Source organism: Sylvia atricapilla, chromosome 7 (assembly GCF_009819655.1).
Source record: "Sylvia atricapilla isolate bSylAtr1 chromosome 7, bSylAtr1.pri, whole genome shotgun sequence".
In the NCBI taxonomy this organism is placed as follows: Eukaryota; Metazoa; Chordata; class Aves; order Passeriformes; family Sylviidae; genus Sylvia; species Sylvia atricapilla.
The window spans coordinates 18,949,213-18,963,769 of NC_089146.1; the positions used below are offsets into that span (position 1 = coordinate 18,949,213).

At 36.6% G+C, this 14,557-nt stretch overlaps 1 protein-coding gene and 1 long non-coding RNA gene across 2 annotated transcripts in view; both read right to left on the reverse strand.

Annotated features, from left to right (window-relative positions):
• Window positions 1-14,557, reverse strand: part of UBR3 (ubiquitin protein ligase E3 component n-recognin 3) — a 105,671-nt gene that overhangs the window by 76,558 nt on the left and 14,556 nt on the right. The window contains 6 exon segments of the mRNA XM_066323345.1: window positions 75-303; window positions 6,029-6,159; window positions 9,959-10,025; window positions 12,584-12,633; window positions 13,250-13,393; window positions 14,398-14,556. Coding sequence (XP_066179442.1) covers window positions 75-303; window positions 6,029-6,159; window positions 9,959-10,025; window positions 12,584-12,633; window positions 13,250-13,393; window positions 14,398-14,556 — 780 coding nt within the window.
• LOC136363846 (uncharacterized) lies at window positions 1,854-5,962 on the reverse strand. The gene is made up of 3 exons (XR_010744066.1): window positions 5,937-5,962; window positions 4,314-5,370; window positions 1,854-3,121 (listed from the first exon to the last, which is right to left on the reverse strand). It is a non-coding gene; the product is annotated as an uncharacterized lncRNA (long non-coding RNA).

Below are 14,557 nucleotides of genomic sequence, written 5' to 3' on the forward strand. Positions count from 1 at the left end.
CCAAAGAAAGATTAAATTTCCTCTATAATCGATTTATTATCTGTGGAAAGAAACAAACAAACAATTAAACCTACCTTGCAATTCACTTTTAATAAGGCAACTTTCCATCATGTACAACAGAACAGTGACCATAATATCCAGCAGCTGGCATTCTTCGGTTACTTGGCGTGCTAGTTCTTCATTGCTGAACAACTGAACACTGATATGCACAATTCTATTAGACATAGTGTCTGATTCATGGCTTTTCTTCAGTGTTTTCATAATAAAAGCATAATGCTGAACAAATGTTTTTGTAAAAGCAATCTGCAAATTATAAAGAAATGTTGACTTTAATAAGCATCATACAAAAATTACAGCTTTCTTTCTTGATAAAATATTCCTTTACAAATGTACAAGCAACATACTCTGAGAAACACCAGTTGCTATGACAAACCAAAAGTGATGACTGATTTCTAGAAACAAACCAAATGAAAAGACCTGTTTATAGGGAGGTATATCTTAGGCTGCTAATTTCATTACCTTTCCCAAGAATCTAATCTTCTCATTCTACATTTTCCACACTAAAAAAGGCAACACAGAAATGTTCAAACGAGGAATATAATATCTCAGCAAGACTGTGAAAGTAGTAAGGCTCTAATAATTAACTTAGCCTAAATTTGTACATCCTACAACAAAATGTCCTAAAATGATACACTATGAACAATGAGTTTAGAAGTGCCGTATAAAAAGCTGCCTTATCACTTGCAGCCATCTAACCATGAAGTAAGGTTTTCATTTATTTTCAAGCAAAACAGGTCTACTATCATAGAATCCTATACTTTTAAAATAAACCCTTAGTGCTTTTCCCTCAATATCTAAGTTCTTTATCCTGCTTTGTTATTCTTCACACAACTGTTAGTGGTACTTTTAAACCAGATCAGTGTTTAAATGTACTGTACATATACACATAAATCTTAGTACAATCCTGTGTTCCACTCCATTAGCCCCCAAATGCATTATAAACCAACCTTTTGCACTGCACATACATGAACATACCTGCTAGCTTTGAAATCACTTCTCACTTAGTACTTTAGGTTCTGAATTAACACCATCTGGACTTGCTTGGCTTAGTAAGAAGACAAGCTGCGTGGCGATAAAAATCTGAAGTCTAAAAATCCCTTGCCTATTCCTTCTGGAAGTATTAACCTTTCACAAGCATAGAATTAGAAATTTTAAAACCACCCTCAGGCAGCCAGAGCATGTTTTCTATATTTGACCTGCCTTAGATTCAGTGCTCTCATACTTTTATTATAGCACTATCATGTTATCATCACCTAAGAAATACTTCCAAAACTATGAAAAAATTCTGCTGTTAGGCACAGAAACTGCTTTGCTCAGCAAATATCCCCAAAGAGAAAGTTGCTGATACAAGAAACTGGATCAGGGTGAGAATAGGGAAATCACTGCAGGAAACACCGCAAGAATACTTCACTTGCCTTCTTATACCTGGTCCACAGTGAGGGAAACCTGTGTAATAACTAAAAGTCTGTTCCACATACACCACACAATGGTAACTGTTTTCAGCTAAAGCCTTTTCACCACAATGCATTCACAACACTGGAGCAAAGTCAATACAATATCATTCTGGCATTACAGATATTCCCATCACATAATTTCCTTCAAGTTAAAGGCTTGAAATAATTTTCATCACTGGCATTAGGACTTATCATCAAGACATTCACTCTGTTAATGTTAAGCCTCAAAAGAAATTATGTAGCTCATATTTTAAGAAGCTAATATATTAATGCTGCTAGTAAAAAAAGTACACTTTAATTATTTATTACTTCTTCACACTGTATTATGCTTAAGTAGAATTTTTGGGTTCTGGGATAAAGAAACTATGTTGTACTCAGCATGTTCAATTCAAGTTGACTCCACAAACAAGCTCCTTCTCTAAGGACAAAATGTAGATTTTTTTTTCTTTAATTTATATCAGTATACATCAAAATTTTTTGTGCCTCACTCAATTACAATAATGAACTTCTGAAAGTACTGTAAATTTGCTCTCATTACAGTATAATGGTAGAGACTCTGGAAAACACTTAACTAAAGGAAAGACAGAAGCTTTACTCTACATTCACTCGCAAGTTAAACAAACAAATACAACCCTTGCCAATTTTGAGAGGAAGAAACTAAACTCATTCCAGAAGTTAAGAAGCTGAAATATTGTGGTAAACTGCAGTCAGTACACAAACCCGGCCACAGTAGGCCAAATCAGTCCATCCACATATCCTTTATTTCAGTAGCCAAAGCTACATACACAGCTAAGGAAAAATACTGAATGGAGCAAGAATGCAATTTTTGTCATAACACCTTTCTAAATACTCAGCTTCCAACCTTCTGCAAGAAATGGTTCCTCTAAGAGAGACATGCTTTCTGTACATCTAATTTTCTTCACTGACTTACACTCTATGATCTTGAGCAGCTTCTAAATTTCTACCTATGGAAAAACAAAGTTAATTTTTTCAGCTAGCCTTTTCTCTCAGTGACCACTCAACTTCAATCCCAGGATTCTTTGGAGACTAATACTGACCCCATGCTTCAGTTAGAACTTACATCTCCCATGTTTATATTCTCAATGTTAAGATGGAAAGTATTTCTGCCAGCTGAATGCTGCACTAAAATTAAGGTTCCAATAGAAAAACTGTTCTACAGAATTTGTAGCACAGCATATCCAGGGGTAAGTGAATTCCTAATGCTGCAATAGATGCCTCAAGGGTCACTATGGGAGGTGCTGACAAGGCACAGCATTTCTGGTAATTATGTTTCTTGATTCATTATGTCTACCAGATGCTTTTGTATTTTTGTATTTCCAGTATTCCAGATTTCAGCAAGGCTCTGCTCTTGGATGGTTTACACTCTTCCACCATCTTCCTGTTCACTGCCAACACATTCTTCACCTTCTCCTTGGTCACATGAAAGTCTTTCTGTAGACTTTTGCTTTTCCTCTTGTCCACACCATAACACTTTTAATTTCTTGGAAGGTTCAATAAATTTTTCTTCCGCTTTCTTTTTCTTCACTTGTAAGTCTTCCAAGCTTCAAATGTCAGAGAGAGCTGGAAGGGATGTCTCAAGCACAAATCTGTAAGGCAAAGATCACACTTTTTGTTGTGCTATCTCTCTCATATGCCAAAGTGGGGAGAGAGGGAAGAGCTACTTAACCCAGGGTTTTAGCCCACCCCATTCAACATCTCTTTTCAGCACTGGGAACCCTTAAAGGGAAGTTTGTTTTTCTATTTAAAAAAAAATAATCTGTGTAACTGAGTTTGCTAGAGGCTCAGCGACTGCTACATAAGGCAATGGTGGATTCTAATATGTTTATGCTGGAGGTCAGAGATTTCAACAATTTCAAATCATACACAGATAGCCACCTCTGGGTCCAACTAGCTCCCTCAGTTTATCAGAAATCCAACCTAGCAGAATTCTGCTGATTTAATGAGCTAAACTGCCTCATGAAGAAGCAGACAAATTGTACAACAGCAGATACAGAAAAAAATTGAAAACTACATGTGGTATAGACAGCATGAGAGAAAGCAGCAGAAAGCAGAGACCACTTGGAATAGTTTAGATCCCTAGAGGTATTCCTGTTGTTTGAGAATGCAGTATAAATTATCAGCAAACAAGCTTTTCATTCAAAAAAGCTAAATGGAAGCACGTAAGATTCTTCTAATTCATCCCAAAATGCTATGTTCTCTCTTTTCCATGTAAAAGGCAGAGCCACTCCTTGTAAATTAACCACAGGCCTCATAAAATTTATGCAGCATTGATAGTTTTGCAACAAAGCAAAAGTATATTGCAAAAATAATAGTTTACTGCTTCCCTAGTACTGCTATGTCATACATTTCCTGCTCTGAGTTTCCTTACTATTTAAAAATGCCATTTAGACAACCACAGCAATTAAACACAGATTCTAAAAGTTTTTTGAACACTTGCCATTTGTGCTTCTACTAAAGCTTTAACACAGGAATTAACTGTTTAATGAAAGACAATATGAAAGTGGTAACAAAAAGAAAACAACTAACCAAAAAATTTATAAAAACCTTTCATTCTGAGCATTGGTGGGTAGAAAATGGACTATTTCCAGTTAAAGGTGGCAATCAATAGAGAGGCAAAAGACACCATGATCTCCATTCTAAGTGAAGAAAGATATATGAACAGAACAAAGAAAGTCACTGAAGACTATGGCTCATCACCAAAGGAAGAAAGATCCCACAATCATTAGAAGCTGCTGTTATTGCACGGTACAGTTATAAGGGAAACACAGCAACACTTACCAGATTCTTCTGCATGCTGCTAGCAGCTGGGTGTTTTTACAGGCAGGAATTTAGCTGGCAATGGATCAGGAGAACTGGATGTCCATGTGGGTGTCCAAATACCAAGAAGAATTCAAGCTTCATAGCAATGGATCATCAGTTAAGAAGTCCTAATGTCTCCTCATGTATTAGCTGAATTTAAGATCAAGATGAATCTCTGCTGGTATCCCAAATCAAAATGGTGTCTTCACATGGACACAGTGGTGCTGAAGGCCCATATCCGATCTTTTTCTTCCTTGTAAGTTATCTTCATGTCCTTTGTTTTGATGCAGCAAGGTTTTCAGGGGACACAAATACACGGTTGTCCCATTATAAACAGACTTTTTGAAGAAATCTGCATATGCCTGGACTTCTAAATTTCTTGATCTTTTCCTCCCAGCAGAGATTGAGAAAGTCCAAAATATTTGCATGGCTCAAGGGTATGACATGATCAGAGCAAAATGTTAAGCCTGATTGCTATGTATACTAGGTCTTGGGAACATGTGGAGCAAACAACCAAACCTGGCTGCACACCAAGATTTAAAACAGGAAGGTGACATCCAGTCTCCACAACTCCAGGCCAGGAGATACTTGGTACGGACAACTGCAAAACTCTGTAAGGAAGCACCTGGAAGGCTGCCAAAATCACCTAGGGCATAGCTGCAGCAAGAACATTCACACTGTAATGGCCTGTATGGAGAAACCACTGCCTACTACAATAATTGAAACAGGAATGAAATCACTGCAATTATTCACTAGTCATACCACGCTACAGAATCATACAGGGCTGTGCCACATGTTTTATGTGATTAAAAACAATTTACAAAGTAAAATAAAAAAATCCAATACATGCAAATATGCACCAACAGACAAAAAGGAAAATAAACCATGAAATCAAAATTAATAGTGCTGCTCCAGATTTATCCATCTTGTTTTGTCCAAAACATTGGTTTTCAAATACTAAACACTTCAGAACTTCTTACAAAATACTTAAAACAAGGTAAAAGATCTGCATTATTTTACTGCTTATTATTCTGTTCTGGGTTGAGCTGCCTCCTATCCCATATATCCATCCCATATCTTGGATATGTTGTTATGTCTCGCAGCTGAACCCCGCCCTCTTGGGCGGGAGCCTGCAGTTCTTTCTTTTTTTCCTTCTTGGCTGTTTCAGCTCTGGCTTTAGCTAGCTCGGCTGCTTTTGCCTTCTTCGCTTCGCTTCGCTCTGCTCTCCGGCTGCCCCTGCCGCCGTTTTTCTTCCCCCCTGCTGCTTCTGTTTGGTTTTTTTCCCTCCTTCCTTCTTTCCCCCCCCCAAGGTTTGAACCGGCTCCGGACCTGACCTGACCTGACCTGACCTAAGGAGTTGGAGAAGTCCCGGGTCTTGCAACAGACGCGTCAGCACCCTCCTCATCACAGCAACCCATCTTTTTCCCACTATTCGGTGTTGGGGAGTGTATTTTTGTCAATAAACCGGTTTTTCCACTTTCCTCCGAGGTATTTTCCTTCCCGAACCCAGGGCTGGGGGGGAAGGGGTGGTGGAGGTTTGGTTTAGGGGACTCCTTTTGGAGGCTCTTGCCTAATTTACTCCAAACCAGGACATATTCAAACATAAGCATACACAGTGTCATGCAAGGCATCATACACACTAAATATGTGAATATAAAAAGATACATAGGCTTGAATGAAGTAAGGCCAAGTACCTTATAATCTTGATCTGGTAGCATGTTGAGTAAGAAAGTCACCATCTTCTGTGGAAATTCATATTTTATTGTCCAAAATAATAATTCTTCTAGAAAACATTTATGCTTCAAAACATCCATGATAGACTGATCTGCATAAAAGGTTGAAGCAGGGCATGTGTAATACAGTAAGTATTAAAACTAGGAACAATAATAGTGCAGTTGCATTCACATAAAAATTTAGCAATAAAAATTTAAAAACATTTTAGTGCAGTCTGTAAATAATTTCTTTTTAAACACTGGGAAAACGAAGATCACCAATACTGCAGGGTGTCAGAGTCTGTACCTATAAAAAGAACCTCTCAGAGAAGCCAGTGAGGGTTTTCAGTACAATTCTACCACAGAGTACAATCTTCATTGATTGCATTGAATCACGTCACCTTACCATAATAGCTGCACTGATTATAATGCATCACAGAAAACTGCACAGTATTTACACAACCACTTAACCAAGGGAAACAGTGCAGACTACTACTTAACTTCATATTAAAACAACAAACTGGAATTTATGATTAAGTGATGAATTCTATTATCTAAACAACACTTTACCAAGCTCTAAACAAAATAAATAAAAGCAATAATGTATCCTTTATTCTTACTTTCAAAGCAATACATGCACTGATTGACCAACCATTAAGTTGTTTGTTGGGGTTTTTTAATACAAAAGTTACCATAATCAGATAATGAGGAGGAACCAGCTCCTGATGGTAGCAGGAGAGACAGTCTCATCCTTCCCCTTTCCTGTCCATTCACTCTACCCCTTTACTTATGCTGATAGTATAAGTATAGATAGTATAGATCCCTGTGGGGGATCTACACAGTAATCAAGTCCGGGATCTTTCCATTTTGTCAGCTGTGTTTTCAAGCAGATCAGTTTCCTGATTGCAAAGCTGCAAACTGACCTTTGCTGGAACAAACTGTTCATGAAATTATCACTTAACAGAGCACAAATCATATTAACTCTGTTTTTTAAAAAACTAAGACTCTTCATCATCATTTTCCAAGAGGTTGATCATTTATGCTTTCCAACTACAACAGGTAGTGTTCACTCCAGTAACATATGAAGACTAAAGAAGAAAGTAATAATACTACTACTTCTCCATACTCAGAAATCAACTACACCTGAAGATATGTAACTCCACACAAAATCACATATTCCAAAAGGAGTGTATGAAGTGCTCTGCACCACTGCAGATCCAAAAACATTTACACCGAACATCATCTGGCCTTTAAGACTCACATCTTCACCGAAGTGTGACAGCTTTAGACTGCACTGGATAGCTCTGTGCCTGTTCTAAGCAAGATAGGCATTTGTGCTCTTCCTAAGCAGGAATTACCTCAATTTTCCACCATTACCAAATGTCAGAGCTCCCTGAGCAAGTAATCAATTTGCTCAGACTTAAATTTTAGGGTTCTCCTCAAGATTCTAGCAAGCCACAAAAAAAAAAAAAAAGGGAATGTTTTATTCAATATATTCAACAAGCACTGATATAAAACATTACCTTCACAGAATCATGACAGATATTAAAATATTATAAATTTTGTGATATTAATTTATATTAAACTATTTTGTAAGGTATTACACATCACCTACAGCAACAAACATATGATGCTCATTTATGCTCTCTCGCTCAGCTCATTATGAAGAAGCACATGTGATTTGACTGCCCACAAAAGCTTGGTAGCCATGCAAGACCGAAGTCTTCTGTCCACAGAACAGAGAGCACAAGTTTAAGGCCATGGCAAATGCTTCTGAGTGAGAACACCAGGCATGGAGACCAGTGACACAACACTGCATCTGTCACTGACTGTGCAGCTTTCTCTGGCACATACCATAGGTGAACAGTGCATATCCAATACTTCATGGAGCAGTTTCAGGCAGGGGTACAACAATACATATCTGCTTTGCACCTGCTATATAATTTGAGTAGGCAGAATGCTCTTACAAACATGGAAAATTTGTCAAGAACACTGGGACTAATGTTCCTACTCTTCTGGAAAGCATCACTAGATTTTAAAATCCTTTTTTAAAAAATGCCTTTGGGTTTAAAATAGTCTTAAAAATCTGTCTTTCAGATGCATGCAGGATGAGGCTTTAAAACAAAGTAAACAAAAAAATTTCCCAGTACTCAGTCCCATACCTGCATGAATAAATCTCAGCAAAAAAAAAGTGGTTTCTTTAAAGAAATAATTTATTCTTTCTTTGTGCCACAAAATGCCTCACAGAGTGTTGTAAATGTCTCTCTGGAATATGAGACTTAGCATTCCAAGATACCCCCAAGTATATAAATAACCCTGAATTAAAAGTACCATGGAAGAGCTAGGATGGGACAGGGAGTCTCCTTATATGGAAAAGGTAGATCTGTTTTTATTCAATAGTCAGTTTTCCAAAATTTTCTTTCCATACTCTTATTTTATACCCTACTGGACATAAAATATGAATACTGAAAACTTCAGAAAACTATTTGATATTTAATAAAAACAGATACTTACCCTTCCCCCATTGTCAGACTCCCTCCCCTGGGGCAGATATTATGAGCTATCAACATCATGACCACAGTCCATGTTGGGATGCCTCAGAGGGGGAAGACTACAATCCTGGGGGAAAATGAAATGTTGAATTCAAGTATCACTTATCCTGAAATGCCACTGCTGATCTGGTTTTCTGATCAGGCAGCTTCTAAATCTGGGCTTTCTCCCTGTCTCTTTCCCTAATTAGTTACTATGCATCAGAACAGCAGCATTTTTAACTTGTGTTACCTGATTCTTAACACATCTTTTAGACAAGTTAACAGCCTCTTAAATCCAAGTTAGAGAACTTTCCTTGGATGTCTCTATGTTTCCTGCATTTCTCTAAAACTACTGCCTCTTCCACATGTCTACCACAATCCTTCTCATACCATTTTTAAGATCACCTCTAAACAACACAGTTGCCAAAACATTTAGTTCTCTGCTTTCTCAGCTTCCTCATCGTTTTTCCTTCAATGTGGAAACACTAGAAACAATCAATCTTATTTTCCCATCCTCCTCACATCATACTATTTCACTGATTCATGGATGTTTGCATTTAAATCTCAAGCTCCAAACCTTTGTTCCAGAAACCTTCCAGAACTTTATTCCAATTTTCACAATTCCTCTACCCAAATATTCTTCTCTCAAGGCTTCCAATTCTTTTCACTTCCAATATCAGTCTCCTCACACTCATATTAAAAAATAACACAACCAAAAAAGGTCTTCTTTATTTAACAATAGCATTTAAATATTATTCAACACTTTTTAGCACAGAAATATGTCAAGTACAAGATAGAACTACGTTGTCTAGCCTATGGTTATTATTGAATCAAAACTTGCAGTGACCTCAACGTGAGTGCTACTCATGTTGGACTAGAAACCGCAAAAGGGACTAATTTCAAGCTAGAAAAATAATGGAGTGGTTTCAAGAGAGACTTCATTCAAGTATTTTATCTTAAAGACTACTAAAACAGTACAAAAAGACCAACCAGGACCAGAGAGAACTATTCTTGCCTGGCTGCAAATACAATCCTACTATACAGTGGCACAATGAAAAAAAATTGTTAAGAACACATACATCAAACACTTGTTTTGTGAAGCTATATTGCAGCCCTGATAGGCACACAGTGAAAACTGATTGAATTTTTGGAGGTCAGCTTACAACACAGAGGTGACAAAATGGTCAGAGTCCCAGACAGTGGTACTCACTCAAGGAAAACCTAACCTGCCAATTACCACATTTTCCCTTGCTACTCTTTTTCAGACTTTCCTATGTTTAATACCTGTCACATGCAGTGCTTGGAAGTGAATTGAGCATCCCTGGATATTTTTAAGACAGACAAAAAGCAAACACAATAAATTTACACTTTATATAAATACCTTTGGTGGTGCTGCTTAGTTTCACCCTCTTGCGCTTTCCCACACCTTGGCTACCATCCTGGTCCTCCTGGGGTAGAGGAAGAGTTTTAAAAAATGACAGTTGTATACTTGGGACCTTATTGCCAAGAGATGATATACCCTCAAAATTCTGGTTTAGCTACAAAACTAAAACAAAGAAGTCTTCGATATATTCTTACAAGAAAACCACTTTTATTGTTTACAGGAATCACACATTGTGTGCAACTCTTTAGAGAAAAATCTGATTTTTTTAATTGGCTTTTTTTCCCCCTACAGACAGCCTTATCATCCACATTTATTTCACTAATTTCATAAGTAGTTGCTTTGATTTTTGTTTAACACAACAAAATTTCTGACCTTTGCACATCTAAGATTTTACCTTATCCACTTGTAGGGCTTTGTTTAAGAGAAAAAATATCAGCCAACATACTGTATATCCAAGTTGGCAACATATATAATTAGCTACATACTTTCTAATCAATATAAACTTTTGATGCAAGAACAAAGTCTTTTTGACACCTTTAAGAGGCCAATTCTAACTGCTTGTTCCCTACAGAATAATGCAGACATTTTACACAGGCACTTGTCACCTTAAGCTTTCAAGGCACTCCACAAACTAAACAGCAAAGTAATATATGTAATACATGTTAGAAACATCAACACCACCACTTCACAAAATCTAACGCTGCATGTTAAAAAAAGAATGTGACATTACAGGAGCATATAAAATGTTGCACGGATCTTTGCCAACACTGGTAGTCCTAATGAAACGAGAAATGAAAATTCTTACTGGTGCTAATAAAATTATATATAATTAATGCAGATATCTGCTGTTAAAAACAAGTACTTAATATCCTTCTCCCCTAAGCAAATGCCATGTTTTACCTCCAAGCTTCTCTGGAATGATAAAGAACCTGAATCTCAAGAAGTTACTACCCTTCCTTGAGGCAGAAGATTGTTCACACTTTTTATCTAAGGACTGACCACAAGTATGATGTAAATTAAAGGTCTGATTTTGCCTACCCTTTCATTTCCTCCATCTGAAAATTCATTTTAAGATGGACACACATTTGAACACTTAGGAATCCTGTGGTCTTTGTGAACACAGGGCACTTTGGTACTTCAATTAGGAATGAGTCAGTCAGTTCTCAGGATGTCGCCACTGCCCAGTTCCCAATCAGAGGGGCCATGTATTCTCAAGAAAAAAATCAGACTTGCTAGAATATTACTATGAACTGCACCACTCTGCAATTCTAGTTTCCTGTCCTGAAAAAAGCACTAGTGAAGAAAGATTAATTTTTTCGTTTATAATCTTTTTCTCAATCATGAGCTTGACAAATAGGAATTACTGAAAAGGAAGTCCACTCCTTTCATCCAAAAGTCAAAATAGACTGTGCAGGTGGAAAGCTGAAATGCTAATTAGAAAAATAACATTCCTCTCCTCCATACTGCCATGTGAGCTACATAGGGCATTTAATGTTTGTTTTTAATATCTGATTATCCTCTCTTAGAGCTGAGTAAAACTATGTTATAGTTGAGAAATGTGACAAGAGCACACTTTTAACTAGATTTTCTCCATCTGGTATTTAAAATGAATGTAAAAAGGTTAAAAATTTTCTTACCAAGATCTAATGGTGGCATTGTTTCACAGATGGAATACTAGATTACAAAATTTACATAGACTACAAATCAGAGCAGTACTTCTGCAGGGAACTAAGCAGCAACACTAAACGAAACGTTTTGCACAGTTCAGTATTTAGCTTCACTTCTACAATAGTAAATGGTTCTAATAACAAATTAGTCTGAAGAATGACAGTTATTTCTCACATTTTCTGTTCTGCAAAAGGAGGAAAAAGGCCCTCTAAACCTGTCATCCTATTTAGGAAGATATTATGTTCCAAGGAATCAAATAAAATATAATCCATTAATGCTTTTGCCACACTGAGGGATAGATGTTTTTCTATGGGATATCTCTTTTCACTATTTAAAATTTGTTATGTTAATCTACCAAAATGTCTGCTAAGGCTTCCTAGTTGAAATTAGGTGTTAAATAGTTGAGGAAAAAAGATGAGAATAAATTGATAAAGTCACTCTAGAAGAATTTAACTTTCCTCCACTTATTTATTAAAGCTCAACCTAAAATGAGATTTTTTTCTCCTTTTTACTCCCACTCCATATGTTTGGTAAGATTAAGTCTACACATGGGAATTTATCTACAGAGAAATTCTCACTGCTGCTATCACCAGTTCAGCTGGATTCTCAAGTGCCAAAAACTCCTAACACCACTCATAGTATTACATGCTCTAAGTTTGCTTCAATCAAGCCCAATTTACTTGATAGTGATTTCTAGAGTACCTAAACAGGTTCCTTCTCCATTACATACATAAACGAAACTGGAACAGTATTAGCAAAACTCAGGATTTTTCAAGAGGTCCTGAGTATATCAAAGGCATGAGATCTATTCCTTTATACCTCCATTATTCCTAATTACTAAAATTTGGATAATGTATGGTAGATATAAGATGTGAGATCTGTGGGATCTGGCTGCAAGTGTTCTCTCCCTTTAAAACTCAGCTGCAGTTCATTACAGTCTTTAAAAAGTCTCACCTCATCTGAAGAATCCCCTTGTCCTGATGTTGCTGTACCACCTGCCAAACCTTTTGAAATAAAAAAGTTCAGAGATTCTTTTCGTAAGTCTTATATTGAAAATACCGTATTTTAAGATATTTAAGCCAGTATGAAATGGAACACTACATTAGTTTTCTTTAAAAGATACATAGTAATGGACTGAGAAGTTGGAGTAAGATTTCCAAGCAATACAAAATCAGGGTTTTGCAAATACATGCCATTGCAGAACTTCAATGCACTGTGTTAACAAACGAGCATTCTTTCAGAAACAGAAAAAAACCTCTCATGGACTTCAGTGACTAGGAAAAAAAGAAATCCACAGAACCTTTATAAGAAGAGGTGCTGTGGATTGATAATCACTTTGTTGCAGTGACAAAATTCTACTGTGAGCAATTTCATCTTGCCTACTCAAATTCCACTGACGTTATGACTGGAAAAATGGTGCTCAGCATATTAGCAACAAAAAGTTAACATGTTTAGCTTTGTTGACAGAAGTTAGAGTCCTGTAATTTGGTAGTGCAATAAATAATAGGTAATTCCTTAAGTTTCATTAAGATTAAGCTTTTCTTAAAAATAAATCCAAAGCAGTTTATATAAAACCCATCAATAATCAAGTCTTCTCTTAAAATATTTTTCTACACAAACCTTGAACAGATAATGTGCTAGTTCCAGCTCCTTGTTCCTGTATACCACATGCAATTTTATCCTCAGGAAATGCCAATCCAGAGCCTTTCAAAGCAATGAGGTACTTTTCATGACTTTTCTTTGCACATGCATTCTCTCCAACACCTTGAATACATACATAAAACAGTATTAAAGCACAAAAGCAGCTCCTTGGTTCCTATGCTTCATACTCTATGCAAGCTATCTAAAAAATGGCCAACAATGTCTTAATTTAATAACAAATATTGTCCATTCCAGGAGTCCAGATAAGCATGTCTTACTTTCCATTCCCTTTCTGCATTTCTGTATCAGGAAACCCATCACATATAGGAAAGAGAAGTAATTAAATTATGGCCATGCGAATACTATAACGAGAGAAAAAGGAAGGAAAGAATAAAGAGAACTACCCCTGAGGCAGCTTTCCTAAGTGTTTCTCCTTTCAAATGAAGACTTGAGATTGCCTGCTCTTTAACTAGTTGCTGCCCAAGCCAGTTATGGCAACTAAAAACTACAGTAATTACTATTTGCTCCCACACCTATGCAAAGGACGCTTAATTACAAGAAAATAACATGGAGTTAATTTACAATTTAATGGGCGTTTGAGGTTAGTTGTGATTGGCCAATCTTTTCAGATTCATTGTGATTTGGTACAGGACTGAATAAATAATAAAGTGAGGGCTAATGTTTAAGAAAAAAAGATGAAAAAAGCTTTGCACAGAAATGCAGGACAGACAATGGTCTTTTGCCATTCACGTCTCTTCCAGTAACCTCTGAGGGAGCATATCCCAAAATAAGTCAGACTTATTCCACTTCGAATAACCTTGGTATGACTAGTTTGGAAGTACTAAGCTAGAACGGATTTCTTACAAAAACTTATATGAAAAGATGTTTCTTTATACATTTATTTGGGACACAGATCAGATGTTTGCACTTACAAGTCTTAATAACAAATGTTATTAAGTCACCCCTGACGCTCACCGTCCTATCAACCTAGTATCCTTTAAAATACAGTTTTTCTGTGTTTTGAGATGTCAAATAAAAGCATGCAGAAACTGAAGTTATAAACAAAATTTATGCCTTTAATTCTTTATAGTTTGAAAATTTAATTATTAGAAATAACACAAACATACCAGAGCTAAGATTTTTGTAGAACTGTTGGCTAGTTAAAACCTGGGTAAGAACTGATCTCATTGCACCTCCCATTTTGGTCAAGTCTTCTAGGAAGGAAACATGAGGTTCCAAAACCTGGAGGATTTTATGAAGGTCTTTCTCTGATGGCAGATCAAGAGC